This window comes from Blennius ocellaris (genome assembly GCF_963422515.1).
Source record: "Blennius ocellaris genome assembly, chromosome: 20".
Classification (NCBI taxonomy): domain Eukaryota; kingdom Metazoa; phylum Chordata; class Actinopteri; order Blenniiformes; family Blenniidae; genus Blennius; species Blennius ocellaris.
In genome coordinates, this window is record NC_137669.1 from 18,210,093 (window position 1) to 18,226,138 (window position 16,046).

Sequence of the window (16,046 nt, forward strand, 5' to 3'; positions counted from 1 at the left end):
TCAGTGGGATTCAAACCCCCAACCTTCTTGTCACATGTCGTCTGCTCAAACCTGGAGGCCACGGCAGCTCCCTGACTGATTAAATTAAATACCACGTGGAAATTACTGTGACGAGGTAAAAAAAAACAAAAAACATCAACCTAATACGTTTCATTTGCCAACAGAACAAAAAGATATTTTACAATTGCATAGAGAATATTGGCCTATTTTGAACAAAAAAAATAAAACATTTATCGATGTTCTGTTGGGTAAAATGTGAGCTAATGAGATTCACAAATCATTGCGATTCATTGGTTCAACAAAGTCCCAGCTTATTTGGACTGATGTTGAGCTAAATTACTTCATAATGAAGACTCTTCATTACTTCATTATGAAAGAGATTTGTCTCTTCTACGTTTGTTTACTCATGTTTGCTTTTTCTCTCTTCACTTTGATTTTTTTTTTCTTTCTTACATGTTTGAAATACAGATTTACATCATATCAAATGCTTTTTTTTTTTTCTTCCAATCACTGCAGTTCATAGTCACAACAGATTAATTAAAATCTGCTAAATTTAGGGTCAGCCTGCAAAAACATGTCAACCGCTATCGGCTTGAATCCGCCTCCACTCGAATCCCCGGAGCCGTGCCTACGTTCACATCTCTTCTTCTTCTCGTAGCAGAAGGTGGATTTCGCCACACATTCGAAAAGAAGCTCCACAAGCTGTTTTCTTCACTTTTATTATAGTACACCTTTAGGATTTCACTGAATGTACAGCTAGCAATTTAACTGGAAATACAGTCTATCATAGTCCAACACATTCTATTTTATAAATAACTTGAACCATACGTGTCGTTTGGGTCTCATTTATACATCCGGTGGTGATGAATTAGTAAAAAGCCTTTTCCCATAAAATAAGCCTCGCGCAGCCCAGCAGCCCTTCACAGTACCCCTTATGTTTCAAATAAATGCGTGACTACATATACTCGGGGAAAGATACTGCATGTACAGTATATGCTTCTGACAATGTGGCTCATTAATGCATAATGGTTTCTCTTATAAGTGCAGTACATGCGTTCGCGCGCAGAATACTATGTACAGTGCTGGTACCATGCTCTCTTTGTCCACTTGTGGTCTGTGACGAGGTGAGGAAGAAAGTCGAGATGGAAAGGAGGCTCTTCTCGAGGTCGTCATGCAGGTCAGAGGGCGGAAGGAGGATTTCAGACCACGGAGGAAGCCTGAGGACAAACGCGGATAATGGATTATTTATTTTTTTAATCGCCGCAGATTTAAATCCACTGCATTTGTAAGAGGCAACGTTCAACTATAGTCAAGTGGCACTTTAAAGTATTTACGATTTTACCACAGATACCAGATCAAATGTCATTTTATCAAACTGTATTACACTATTAAATGATAGAAAATGAATGCACTCGTGCCCCTTGAATATGCTGCATTGTAGCTTAGAAATTATATAATTTCCTCCTTTATGCATAAAGCAAATTAGTCTGTTCATGAATTGTTTTGTGCTGCTTAATTAATCCAACTGCTCCTCAAAGTAGCTGTTTTTTCTACTTGATTTACTGGGCTAAAAAGGAGTTTGACACCTCTGGTTTACAGGATATTTGATGATCATGGATCATTACAAATGATTGCTTTTAACTACTGAATGGTGTCATAAAGTAACCAGGCATGCATGTCAGAATTTATTGCTGCTTTCTTATGATTATTCTTGTCGCTGTTGTGATTTTAGTCTTACACAGTCGACTCCACAATTAAGTCTTATTCAATCATATTCATCCTGGTGGATAATAACACAATATTTGTTCTGTGATATTTGAGATATTTTAAGACTAACAAAGATTCTCTGAATAAAAATACTCTGAAAATATTTATTTCAAAGTATATCAAAGGCAGCTTTACATAAAATAAAATAAAGTGAATATGTGAATATAAGAACTTTCACTAAATGTTGGTGGATGAAAAAGGCCTTATTTACACTAAAAATAAAAAATGTTCCCACCCCAATTACAAAATATTGCAAATGTCCCAACCTACCTGTGCTATTCTCCGACCTGCACGCCCGCACAGTTGTCTTTACTTTCCGAGGCTATCGCCAAATACTCAGCATTTCTGGAGGGGAAACCAGTACAAATCAGAGTCTGATCGCCCGACGCACAACCGAAAATGTTTTCTGTTATTACTGAGACAAAGGTGAAAACAAATGCTGAAATACAACTATACGGGTATGTTTTCTTTTTCACTTACAGGAGGAAGGTTTTGGTTTTTACTAGGGAGGAGGGTGACAGGATGGGACGAACAAGATGAAAACACAACAAGTTGACAGGAGGAACGGCACAAAGAGACACAAATGAACGCACACAGACACAATTGAAACGATAAACGCTCACAATGGAGACCTAGAAATAGATCGTCGGGCAGACGGTGTACCAGCACTACAAGATTGAATTTCCGGTGTGATTTCAGCTGTCGGACATGAATAAAGTCTGACAGGATTCATGGCGAAATGCACACGTTTCATCACTTTCACACTAAATGTGAACACTTTGAACACATCAGTATGAAAAGGTCATTTTTGGAGGAAAAGTGCAGAAAGGCCGAGTCCCACCAGACAGTGAAAAACAAACTTCATGCTTTTTTCCCCCCCTATTTGTAAAGAAATTTTCTCTGCAATGCAAACATCACTGAGATTTAGTTCAACAAGTTACAGAGAACTATGCAAGTCAACTGTTGTTAAGTTGTTGTATCACTGTAATTGATTCATAATGAGATCAAAAACACACAAAGAAAGACAAAACAACGAGAAGACATAAAATCGCCAAAGTTAGATTTGGAAACACATTAAAAATACTCGTAAAAATCTATGCATTACCTGCAGGATCACACAAAATAACTGAAAAGACACCAATTATAAATCGATGCAATACTCCAATCTTAAAACACAATGAGATTAAAAAAAAATGCCTCCAGAAAGACTAAAACTACCAAAAAGGAAACAAAAGAAACAAGAGCTTGATGTAGATAAAGAAATGTCAAAAAGAGTCACTCAACTGCTTGACAAAGTCTCAAAATCACTTAAAATCACAAAATTGTCAGGAAGAAAGTGAAATTTATAATTTAAAAGAGAAGCAAAACAGGCAGTAGACGATGTGAACGGAGATAAAAAACAGCTTAAAAACTACATTTTGCAAACAAACTGATTTCAAAAACAACCACAAAAACACACCCCTTCTTTGAGAAGACAAGACAGAAATACGATCATAAAAAAAGATGTGAAATTATTTTTAAAAAGAGTCAGAAGAACCAGAAATAGATGGAAAACAGCCACAAGAGGACGTGTAATGAACACAATGACATTTTAAGAGAAACACAGTCAAAATGAGATCCCTGGCAGTGAATCCTCACACAGAGAGAATCACATTGAGAGGGTTCGACTCGGCAGTTTTGAAAGCAGGTGTGACGAGGCCTTGACTTATTGGACTCCGGCTTCACATGCATCAGATCACAGCCAGTATATCAACATCTACTACGAACCAACTTCGCCGTGTTCAATAGAGTGCCGACAATCATGGTCGTCGATTTTAAAATGTGTCGTCATGCTTCTGTGGTATGTTGATTTTAGCTGATATACTGTTTTTTTTCCACATTTACAAAACAAGCACCGATAGAACTTTGGAGGTTTTATTCTGCATTCATGTGACGTAAAAAATCATTGGGGAAAAAAAAACCCCATGTTTTCCCATGTGGCAAAATTACTGAGAAGTTGTGGAGTTGTTGATGTCATACATGTCTGTTGGTGGACCACAATGACGTTTTTTTTTTTTTTTTAGATAAATAGAGACACATGAACGTATTGCCTGTCATTTTATAACGACTGCGATTCATCATGTGTCTTCATGCGGTTGCTGCTGGACAGAAAATGGATTTCTCTGCAGTAACCCATCAAAGCCGTTTCACATTGTGGTGTCAAAGCAACACCAACAAAATGAGTGCTGACATAACAACCGCGCAAACCTTGAGAATATGAGCAGCACATGAATGCGGCATAAAATCCTGCGGCGCGACGACCTCGTATCTCTTCTCGGGTGCCGGGAAACGCAGCGGCGGTGCGCCGCTTTTAATCTTTGGCGGCACGGAGATCAAAAACACGACACACACCAGAGCTGCAAGATACAGATCAACATGCAGTCGGCCCCTCATGCACACAGATGTGCGGGGAAATACGTACGCGGCTTCCCGTAACGCCTCCTCCCCGGCTGCTGAGATCTTCCTGTAGCAGTAAATCATCTCGATGAGGAGCCAGACCTGCAGGCCGATGATGGACACGTACATCATGACCTCCGACACGATGGAAGCCGTACCTCTGGTGGCTGTGCACACAAACCATAAAAAAAAACAAAAACAAGCAATCAGAGAGACATCACGAAGGACACGGTGTAATCCTATAGTTCGTCTTCTCCATTTCTTACTCCTCCACCACTCCGTCAGACGATCAGATATTCCACGCTCCTGTGATATTTTGGTTGTTCGCAAAACCGCATCTTTTCAGCCATCCCACACTCATTCACTTTCCCATTTGCACCATTAAAGAAAGAGTCAACCGTCTATTATCTAACCACCTTTCTACGCTTAAATGGAAGGAGTAAATAATTGAACCAAGCTGCTGCATCCGCCATGAGAGACACTTCCTGCTTATAGGAGAGAGAGCCAGAGGAGTGTCTCTCCTTTTATTTAACGTCTTAATCCAGATTCAGATTTAGCCTTAAGGTCATTCTTCCCATGGCAGAAAATAAGAAAAGAAAATTAAAATTTAAAGAAGAGAATATTAAAGGATATAACAATAAGGAATGACATAACAGAGTGATGAGAAAAGGCAGTAGATTCAAGGATAGAACAGAATAGAATAGAATAGAATAGAATAGCGAGAGGACAGGTAAAGCTAAACACACCTGCATGACCTACGCACGCTATGAAAATAAGGATCACCTTCAAAATAAAATAAAAGTAGTTGGCTTGAATGCATCACACACATTGATTTTACTTGATTCAGGCCCTTTGGAGCCACTCAGAGATCCAAAGCCTCTCTCGTGTTCCCCGGGCGAAGCGATGTCCAGGTGTGTGATACACACTTTCTCAACGTCACCGCTTCCATCAGCAGAGTGAGATCTAAACAAATCCTAACAATCACTGGCATTTCTACTTTGCCCCGATCCAAAATGTAAATGAGTCAATAACAGCGAGTCAGGTTGTTTTTTTTATTTTATTTTTGTATGAATTCTTCCGAAAATGCAAATCGAGCAAATTTGCAGCACTGGGAATAAAGAACAGCAAACGCTGCATCCATTTTACTTGTAGCACAACAGGACAGCTGGTTTAATATGCAGCCACACTCTGAATAAATGGCAGCACATTGTGTTTTAATTACAAGCCCATCCTGGCTTCAGCGCGACGGCCTCCTACGTGGTTTCAACCACAATTCCAACCAAAGTGAAAAACAGTTGAGAAATATATCTGCGGTCAATTTGAGAAACGCTGCCTCACCTTAGAGGACCAACCTTTGACGAATTAACCTTTTAACTCACTTTCACCACTGACAGGATCTGGCATCAGTACCCCCCCCACCCCCCCCCCCCCTTACCTTCCAGACTGATTCCAAAACGCAAACAATACCAGAAAACTTGTAAAACATAGTCGAACCGTTTGATTTGCAAACGCGTGCTCGTACCTTTCGCCACCACGGAGAGGTGGACCACCTTGCTGACGATGGTGCTGTACTCGTAGTTGTCGTAGAAGAGGATGCGGTTGAAGAAGCAGCGGTACGTTCCCGTGTCGTTGAAGGTGACGTTGAGCAGGTAGATGGAGGCGTCCTGGATGTCGTTGCTCCTCTTGCTCCCGTTCCAGTCGACGCGGTACATGAAGTCGTCGTGCTCGACCGAGCCGCCTCGCTCGTTGTAGGTGTAGATCTGGAGTTGGAGGGGGGAGAGAGAGAGAGAGAGAGATAGAGAAAGAGAGAGAGTTTATTCAGTGTTACCACCATTACATTTTTACTTTTCTTGCTTCAACACAAGTCCAACCTCAGTCGAAAGCACTATTACAAGTATAGTAGATGACTTGTGTGTGTGTAGTTTGTTGCACTACATTAGACATAAAATAAGTAAAGAGATTAAATGCCTGTTCCATTCCTTTAATGATGAAAATCTAAATGTATTTCATCTTATCATACTGATTCTGTCATGGTGCCCGAGAGTGAGTATCAGGAACAGAATATTTTCACGACACACGCAGACTATATTTCTTATGAACAAGCACATTTTACATTTCGGTCGTCGTTGTGACAAAATACCATTTAGATTTCTCGTAACTTTGTGCGAAAAAGGTTTTGATTTGATCATTTCTGCACCAAAATGTCTACAGAAGTCTCTTTCGATGCATGCTGTGCTCTGGATGAAGCCTCACTGAATCCAATGTGCATTGTCACAAGGTCAACCCAGCCATGCGTCATCGCTGAAACTTCCAACGATCTCTGTGCTGTAAAATATAGCGATTGATTAAATCTGCAGCACAGGGAGCTAATGTGCGTCCGGGGAGAGCAAGTGTATAAGTAAGGTATTGCCGGGGAGGAAGTAAAGCGCTTGCGTCTGTATTATATTTATAAATGCACCGAGAAATAGCTTATGTCTCGAAAAGCCAGCGGAGGTTTGAAGTGAATAATTCCGGCGTGGTGTCAAGCCTTCTATCCGCTCCACCATGTTTTGTGCTGGCGTAAGGCGAACGGCACTCTCAAGACAGCGGTGGATTGCACTCACACGAACGAAGTCGGCCTCGCCTTTGGCCCTGAAGTACCAGTCGACGGTGGCAGAGCCGTCCACCTCGCTCCTCCTCTTGCAGGAGATGCAGCCCAGCTTGAATCCTCGACCTGCCACGGCCTCCGTGTCAGAGTCCACCTCTGCACAGGCTCCGTGACACCGGTACACTGTTTGCAAAAGGAAGACTGCTCATTACCCAGCATGCACATCACAGCAGCCAAACGGAAATGTGACAAAGAAGCAGGCAAACTCACCAAACAGGGTGCTGATCAAAGAGAGGAACAACAGGTGCACTGGCGCCATGTTTCCAGATGTTTGAGTCACTTTTGTAATGAAGGGCCGCAAGACTGACAATTCTGACAGGGGGGTGGGGAGCTTCAAGCCACACACATTAACCGAGCTCCGCTTGGGGGTGGCTGAACATATATTTATTTTCTATATATCTGGAGGATCAAAGCTTATCTGTAAAGTGCAGGCTAATGTCAGACGCCCGGAGGCTGGCAGCTAAACATGCATTGTAAAGTGCAATTTGTCCACTGGCCTTCTTTGTCCTCCTAAACCTCGTGGCTCCACTGTCACCGCCTCAGTTCTTTGGCTCAATCCACAAGCAGTTGACAGAATTTATTGCCACAAATTATTGCTGTTTTGGAAAAACACTCCCTCCTCCCCTCCTCAAACTGTATCTCTACTGCAATTCAAATGCTGACCCCTCTGCTATTAATAATATCCCAAGAAGCAATCCAGATATCTGTTTTTAACTCACAGTGTTCCCCAGATCCACACCCTGAGATTTGATTATCGTTGTCCCTGAGGTCCTAGTGAGAGATGCACAGAGCGATAATTCCTGCCACATACACTGCTCTTTTAATGATGGCTGATCCACAACAGTTATACTCAACGTCTTATGTGTGCAAGCTACGGAATACTACAATACACATACATGCCAGTGCATTTTAAACAATTTGCATGCTCTATGACAAGAATCAAATGGCTACCTCTTATAGGCTACACGTTTATTTATTTATTTTTTTGGTTTTTTTTTGTTAATAGAGACGGTATGGTGGTAGTAGTCCTGGTGGGATCAGTTCAATCGGAGCCAGATTTATAGGCCTCGTCTCCTCCAGAGTTCGTCTCCAATAGAAAAAACAAACAACAACAAAAAAACCCCACAAAAAAACCCCCCACGGGAATAATCAGTCCTCTCCTGTGATGGCAGCAGACGGTGGAAAGACTTGCAATCTCACCTATCTAACGACCCCGTGCTCGTGGAAGAGATGCGCTCGCATCGCAGATAAAACTGCGCGAGCGCACAAACAGACATTAATAAATATATTTTTTTAAACAAATAAATAAGTATATAAAATAAATACCAGACGATCAGACAAAGGGCGTCTCGTGCCGCGGATTCCTTCCTACGCCACACACCTCTGTGTCTGGGTTCAGAGGCTGCTGCTGCAGATGCACTGCGGTAAAACGGACTGAGCGCGTGAGACTGAGCAGGTGCTGCGAGCGCGAGCGACGCCTGGAAACAGCCTCCTCACGCGCTCCGTTCAAAACCATCCCCACAGCAGAACTCGCCCCGGGGTCTGATCCAGCGTCTGGACCTCATCTACCCTGGAAAATGAAACAAAAAAAAACAGAAAACCTCCGACTCGCACAATAAAAAAAAGCAACTGATGAGGAGGAGAGTGAACTGGCCCTTTAATTTCACTCCACCGGGTGGGGGGGTGATGATGATGATGATGATGATGATGCCACACAAACTGGTATCACCGATATATTAATACCAATAATTTGTTTCAAGGATTAAAGGCCACATATTATGAAAAAAAATCCCCTCTTGACGGATTACATTGTATTTGGCTTGCCTCATGGCGCTCAAGCTTAAGCCAGTATTTTGTGAGCTGCCTAAAGGCTTATGTATACTCTGTGCACACACGGAAACATCTAACGAGTAAACATCATGTCCCATATACTGCCATGCATCCAGTGTGTTGGATTAAGCATGTGGAGGGTACAAATGGTGTTATTGTATTGAAGGTGCACTAATCTAATCTAGCATTTAACTAGGCCACTCAACAATTACACAGTAAAATTGAGTCTTGTCAATAGGTTCAATAGGTTAAAATATCAAAAATTAGGCCGGCTTATGGAAAAAAAAAACTTATAAAACATAATACAATGAAATGTGTATTTTTAAAAATTTAGTATCTATAATTTGGTATCTATATCTATCTCTCTCTCTCTCTCTCTCTCTCTCTCTCTATATATATATATATATATATATATATATATATATCAAATTGCTAGATTGCCAAATTGCCAGATGTACTGAATCCCCGCCCCTGAAATTGTGAACCCAAAACAATGTTTTGGGTTGTTTTTTTTCAAGTTTTTGCTTCTAAATACAACTAAATCAGAGAAGATTATTTTGTATTCGTTGCTGAACATATTCTGTGAATAGGATGTGGCTGTTGTCTGAATTTAAAAGCTCCATACTTTACTGTTTTGCGGTCTGTTTTCTATGCTAGACAGAGGGGTCATATGTGCTTCGATCTAAGGCAGGCGGAAGAAGAAGTAGTTCCTGCTGACATCGTAAGCAGATCTTCCAATCAACAGCTTTATTTTGTGATTAAAAATATATTGAGCATATTTACATACGTAGAGCATTTCACAAGTAGCCCAAGTATCCATTCAGAAATAGCCACAATGTCTCCCTGAGTATCGATGTTTTGTTTTTATTTGTATCGATCCGCACGTCACAAGCGGATGACACTGATGGCACCTTTCCATCATCACAGTAATACACGCCGATCAATAACGTTTCGTTAAAAATCCCTACAGTTATGTAGTCGTGTTTGCATATTTCCGTCGCAGCTGAAGCAGGCCGGTTAATGACGTTTGCAGTGTGAAGTGGTTTCGTAGCAATTGAAAGTCAACTCCCCCCCGGTGTGTCACGGTGTCGCTGATCCGCCGCTATGTCCACTCGCTAGCATCAGCTCCGCCTACGGGCAGGCTGCTGTTAGCCTCAGTTAGCTTCCCGTTTTTTTTGGGGGGGGGGGGGGGGGGTGCTTTGGTAACACAAAAAAATGAGACGGTGCTTTGCATTTGGGAGTCCATTTCTAACAGCTCCACACTACAGATAGTCTGCGATATTCAATGTAAAAAAGCTCGACACGCCGACAACCGACGGTAAAGTACCCGAAGCTAATCTAAACTGAGCTCTCCGCTAACTAGCTTACGAAGTTATATGTTTCTGTTTTATTTTCATTCGATGATTCGTGAACAGGAACAAATCTGGCAGTGAATCAAATATCCCGCACATTGTCTTTGTTTATTAACTCCTTAACATGGACCGTTTGTCTGACTGCCTGCGCCTCGTAACGCTGGAAGCTAACGTTAGCTTAGCTCTCTGGGAATGTTTTGGTCTTCAGGCTTTTTGTTATCCATAAATCTGGTACATGAACGTCTTCTAAAGTCAGTTTCGGAGTAATCACCTCGCTCCGGCTGCACGTTGGAAACTGGCAACTCATCACAGGGTAGAATACTAAATGACTGGTTTCAGAGACACATTTGAACCAGTTATCTCTTGAAATGACAGTATTTCACAGCGTTTAGGTGAGATTAGATGTTCCATTATTAGTCTCACAGCGAGGACATTCCAGATGTTGTAGCCAGCAGAGAGTACAGAGGCGAGAAATCTGTAAGAAATATGTAAAACTACATAAACATAAGGCAATATAACAATGACATGACATGCGAGTGTCATTTGATTTACATTGAAGTAGTTGTCAATGTTTTCATAAAACTTTTGTGGTAGTTGTTTGATCAGAAATAGATCAAGAGTTTCAAATGTGATTGCAAAAATACAATGTTCATAAGCAGTTTAAGTTTTTTTTTTTTACACAAGTACCGGTACACAAAACAAATTATTCATTTTCACCAGCACATTGAATTTCCTGCTGCAAAGACTGGAAGTGTGTCAATATCAGTGCATCACTGTTATATGTAACTGACTTTAAAATAAAGTATTGTTTATCAGTGAAGTGGTGCATTAAATTCCTTCTACACTTTTCATACTCGAAAATGAAATGAAGAAATTTGCACCTGTTTTAAAAGTCTCATGTTACATTTGTCTCTGCCATTTTGATAAGAGGACAAGCAAAATCATCTAAAATGAGTTGAAAACCTATTTTTTCCCCCTATTTTAAAGTTGTATTTGTCTTGTTTCTGAACAGGTACAGAAATGTGTCCTTGCACCTATCTGTTTGTTTTATTAAATGCATTCCTTTGTGTTATTGGACAGTTAACAATAAGGAAAAAACTGGAATCTGATGGGCAGTTTGTGTTCTTGCTTGTAGTTTTTTTTTTTTTTGTGGCCATGGATTCGACCTGCAGTGCCTCGGCACCTCCGGCTGGTTTGACGGTGCAGGTGTGCTTTCCCGGTGCTCGGGCTGCGGTGCTGGATAATCTGAACCGGCAGAGGGAGGAGGGCAGGCTGTGCGATCTCTCCATCCAGGTGCAGGGCCAAGTGTTTCGAGCCCACCGCTGCGTGCTGGCTGCGTCTTCTCCATACTTTCACGACCAGGCGAGTCATACAGACACATTTGTATATTTATTCAAACCGTCAAAAGCGAATAAGAGTCGACTGTATTCCCATGAATTGGTTGTGGTTGGAACGGGCCCTGAATTTGCCTTCATGTCCTCTCTGCCTGCAGGTGCTGCTGAAGAACGTCACTACAGTTTCCCTCCCCTCGGTCATGGACCCGGTGGCCTTCGAGAGCGTCCTGAGTTCTGCTTACACGGGCCAGCTGAGCATCGTGCACGACGACATTGTGAACTATGTCACCGTGGCCAGTTTCCTTCAGATGTGGCACATCGTGGACAAATGCACGGAGATCCTGAGGAGGCCCCGGGCCCCGGCGGAGGTCGCCCCGGGCGAGGCGGCCGCGGCTCCCCCCGGCACCGCCTCCCGCCAGCAGTCGCCGAGCAGCACCGAGTGCTTATATGTGGAGAAGGAGGGGAGAAAGAAGGAGCGCAGGCCTGACGCCTTGCCTCCGTTGGCCACGTGGAGACGCCCGCAGCAGTTTCCCCGATGGGGGCGCCCGCGGCCTTCATCAGCCCAGCATTCAGCTGAAGCTCACATGGACGCCCTTCCTGGCTACGCGGAGAGCGAATACACCAGCTGTGAGGAGACATGGGTGTCGAGCCATGCTAAAACCGGCCACGGCCCTCACGATGGACACGGACACACTGGCCGGAGTCACGCGGGGTCGCTGGGCGGAGAGGCATTGAAGCAGAAAGTCAGGTTTCAGCAGCGTGCTGCACCGCTGTCCAGCGATCATCGACAGAGGGGTGAAAAGAGAGAAATCGAGGCGGATGAAGGCGTGGGAGAACAGGCGGTGGCAAAGAAGGAAGGATTTTCCCAAATGAGCCACTGTGGTAAGATACAGACGGCTCAAAAATCCCTATTTTTATATTTCCCTTGTCTCACAAATCTTTCTATTAAAGCAGTTATTTTGCTGAAATGTTTTACGTTTGCACATTTAATCATTCAAGAATGAATTGAGAAGTAGTGTTATCATGACTACACTGTTTGTACCTACGTGTGACTTTTGTCTTTTCATTTCTTCCAGAAGAATTCCATCCGAATGAGAGTGGAGGGGTGGCTCATGCCTCAGAAAAGCAGAATGTGGAGGCGATGAAGGAGAAAGTTCAGAGAGATTTGGTGGGCAGTGATCCGTCCTCAGACCTGCCTGCCGTTCACAACTGCCCCGCCGGCGACGGAGCTCCCAGCGCCTCGTGCTCGGTGGCCGGCAGGCCGCAGTGGCAGCCCGGACCCTGGTCCCAGCCGGAGCAGCGGCAGCCGGAGGGCGAGGGCGGCAGCTGCAGTAAAGACGAGGACGACGAAGAGGAGGAGGAGGAGGACGTGGACTTCGAATGCTTCACGGCGGCGACGTGCAGCCGAGACACGTACGACGAGATCGAGGACGGCACGGGTCAGGTCTCCCAGAGGCCTTTGGTGCCTGGCTCTCCCGAGTTCGCCATGGCGGGCTCGGAGGGCAACTGGCCGTCCACCAGCGGCGCGCAGGGCGGCTCCCTGACGCCCACCTCCAGCCGTCATCTGTCACCGTCGTCCGCGGCCTTTCCGCCGCCGCCTTCCTCCCCCACGCCGTCCTCGTCGTCCTCGGTGACGCTCGCCGGCGCCCCCTACACGGGGAAAGTCCACTTCTGCCACTGCGGCAAGGCTTACACGCTCAAGAGCATGCGGGACCGGCACGTGAAGATGCAGCACCTCAACCTGCGGCCGTTCGGCTGTCCCGTCTGCACCAAGTCCTTCAAGATGAAGCACCACCTCACCAAGCACCTGAAAACCCACGGGGGGCTGCGGCCGTACGAGTGCAACCTGTGCGGGAAGAAGGTGATCTGGAGGGACAGCTTCCTGAGGCACCAGGCGCGATGCGAGCGCCTCGCCTCCAGCTCCTCGGCCAACGGCGGCAGCAACGCAGGCGCGGCGGCAGCGGACGTGGACGACGGCTACAGTTACGGGTTCGACGAGGGGGAAACTTTCCTGCCCACGGGGGGGCAGGTGAAAGTGGAGCAGGTGGATTTCCACCGGGACATGGAAGACGGGATGGGCCGGCTGCTGGGAAACGTGTCTGGGATCGTGGACGAGCTCGGCCCTCAAACACAAAGCCTGGACTCCAGCGGTCATATTTTTAAAGAGGAAGCTCACGAGAGCTTCGGTGGAAATTGACTGTAGATGTGAAAAACACAATTACAACGCCGCCTACTTCCTTAATGTTGACTTTTCGAACTTCACAACGGTTCACTGGACCTAAAAGACCCCACTGTCACCAGATTTCAGTTCATGGATGATAAAGTGGAAGATGAGATTCATATTGACGTTCGTTATCTGCAGCAAACTGCAAAACGAACCTGATTTAATGGTTTAGTGGAGTTTATTTTCGGTACTTCATGTTTTATCCTGCGTGCGTGTGTGTGTGTGTGTGTGTGTGTGTAACGGTATGTACAGAAATAACACAATAATGAAACACAATGACTGAACGGTTACAAGTCCTTAAAGACTTTTTGAAGCAGGTGATTTAGCTTTTATCCCCTTTATGTGCATTTTTACAGACGTGCTTGAGAAAAGGACAGTCGTGCTGTATGTAAGTGATTCTTCTTCTTTTCAGGTGGCTTCACTGAGGCTTGGTTCCGGTTCATGATTCACTGTACCAAGCTGTGTTGTGAATGTACTTTTTTAAATAGCATTGAGTTATTTTGCATTTTGCACATGGAGGTATTTGCAATTGATCTGCAAAGGAAAACACTTTTGTGCCATGTTGATGTGTTTTCACACTGTAAAAAAAAAAAAAAAAAAAAAAACACTTGGTAATAAAGGTTTTTTTTTCCTTTTTGATTGGTTGTAGAATGTTGTGCTTGTTCCATCTCTCTAACGATTTATCAAAGACCATCATGGGTCACTTTCAAACAATGGAGTTCATATTGAAACATTTTCCAAGAACTCTTGAGCAACAAGGCTCTTGAGCAACAGAATGCAACATTCCAGAACATAAAGACATATTTTACAACATTATAGAACAGACAAACAGGGTATTCTAGACCTCTGCCGATCATTTTGAAACCTGATGTGACATTTAAGAACACCGAGTATTTTCTAAACCTTTGTGTTGCATCTTGATACACATCACGTTTATTATGCATTCTTAATAAAGCATTAAAATGAATGGCCGTCATTACAAAACATTTGGGACACAGGAGTTAACAGGAGTCATCTCATTAATATTCATGATATAGACTATTATTTCCCCAACATTATGGAGTTTTTCATGGTTGATGACCATGCACACACAATCCAAAATTGGAAGTAAACCAAAAATGTTCATTTTCCAAGCCGCTGCTTCCACAAGAGGTCTCCAGCTGCACGCTGCTTTAGCCTCCGTGAAACCTGTCAACTCCCTGCAACAGTGAACTGGCAAATGAGCCTGCTGTTTAATGTATTCATGTGCATTCAGAGGGAGCAACCTATGGAGATTTCCATTCAAATGGTCGACGTGAAGTCGTGACAAGGCTCCATAGAGAACAAATGTACTATTACATATGGTGCCGCATGCGTAATCACCCGTCAGTATGAGGAATCACACAATATTTTGTTGATATTATTGTAATATGGGCAGACGTTTAGATTGTATGAGAGTATACTTTCACATCTGATGTGTTTGGCAGCCATCAGTGTCGAGAGGAGCTGTAGAAACAAAAGCACAGAATTAATTGTATAGTCATCTGATGTCAATTATGAGCCACTGAGCTAATTATGGCAACATTAAATGAGGCCCAGAGAGCCCAGCACTTGTTAGGCTGCCGTCCTTGAAAGGTTTGATCTCAGCATTGTTTCTAATGATGAGAACCTCCGTTTTTCCCACTGGTGAGTATTGACAGGGTAGACTAATGAGAATGACTCATCCCTGCTTTGCAGATGCAAGACAGAATGTGCTGCTTGGGTGTAGTTAAGATCTCGGCGAGGTCCATAAATCATATTAGGATTATCGTCTGAGGTGGATGATTACCCTCGAGAAAATCAGAGCAGAAGATAGTGTTTCTTTTTCCTTGTTCAATAGGAACAAGGCCACATTTCCATAGTGAGTATCTGGGTGACGATCACAGACATACAGTTGTTAGTCAGTGTTTTGTGTTGATAGGCATTGTGTATCGGGCTGTTGGGGTGTTTTAGAGTGAGTTACTTTTAACACTAGAACTACCAGAGCCTTGCCTTTTGGCAGTTATTTCTTCCAGCACCAAGGTGCAGCCAAATGGCAGGCGTGAACAGCTCAGCTTGTCACCAATTGTTTATGTAAGTGAAGCAGAACATGAGCCAGACACTGGCAGGCAACAGTCTCTTCTTCTCTATCATGCAAATCAGTCACCCCCCTTTTTCTGTACTGTAATATATTATAAGATGATTCACATCTTATCTATCTGATCTCCGCGGAGCAACTTGTGTTATTGCTGAGCTGCTGCTTCAAAGCTACAATCAAAAATAAAGGTGAAAACAAGTCTAATGTGTGCTCTACTATGTTACAGCTGACTATAAAAGGTTTGTTACGTGTTTTATGATATTTCCACTTTTGTGATCACAACAGAAAGTAGTAGTAGTAAGAAGTCAACACAGTTTATGTTTGCATTCTTGGTGATCTTTATTAGGAATTGTCTGAACAT

General features: G+C 43.6%; 2 protein-coding genes across 3 annotated transcripts; one reads left to right on the forward strand and one right to left on the reverse strand.

The window, feature by feature from the left end:
• Positions 1–2,042: 2,042 nt before the first annotated feature.
• Positions 2,043–7,109, reverse strand: scn1bb (sodium channel, voltage-gated, type I, beta b; the record flags this gene model as incomplete). Its single annotated transcript, XM_080515632.1, has 5 exons — positions 2,043–2,112; positions 4,229–4,370; positions 5,726–5,963; positions 6,807–6,973; positions 7,061–7,109. The coding sequence occupies 5 exons, from the start codon at positions 7,107–7,109 to the stop codon at positions 2,043–2,045; spliced, it is 666 nt and encodes a 221-aa protein (XP_080371758.1).
• A 2,779-nt stretch (positions 7,110–9,888) lies between these two features.
• zbtb22a (zinc finger and BTB domain containing 22a) lies at positions 9,889–14,143 on the forward strand. Of its 2 annotated transcripts, none has more exons than XM_080516212.1 (4): positions 9,889–9,998; positions 11,168–11,394; positions 11,525–12,248; positions 12,443–14,143. In XM_080516212.1, the coding sequence occupies exons 2-4, from the start codon at positions 11,188–11,190 to the stop codon at positions 13,561–13,563; spliced, it is 2,052 nt and encodes a 683-aa protein (XP_080372338.1). In that variant the 5' UTR covers positions 9,889–9,998; positions 11,168–11,187; the 3' UTR covers positions 13,564–14,143. The 2 variants fall into 2 exon arrangements, with proteins under 2 accessions (XP_080372338.1, XP_080372339.1); XM_080516213.1 differs by having other exon boundaries at positions 12,446–14,143.
• The last annotated feature ends 1,903 nt before the right edge of the window (positions 14,144–16,046 follow it).

Coding starts and splice junctions, on each gene's coding strand:
- zbtb22a (XM_080516212.1), top strand. CDS start 11,188: ATGGATTCGACCTGCAGTGCCTCGGCACCTCCGGCTGGTTTGACGGTG. Junction 11,395..11,524: donor CTCCATACTTTCACGACCAG/GCGAGTCATACA, acceptor CTCTGCCTGCAG/GTGCTGCTGAAGAACGTCAC. Junction 12,249..12,442: donor TTCCCAAATGAGCCACTGTG/GTAAGATACAGA, acceptor CATTTCTTCCAG/AAGAATTCCATCCGAATGAG.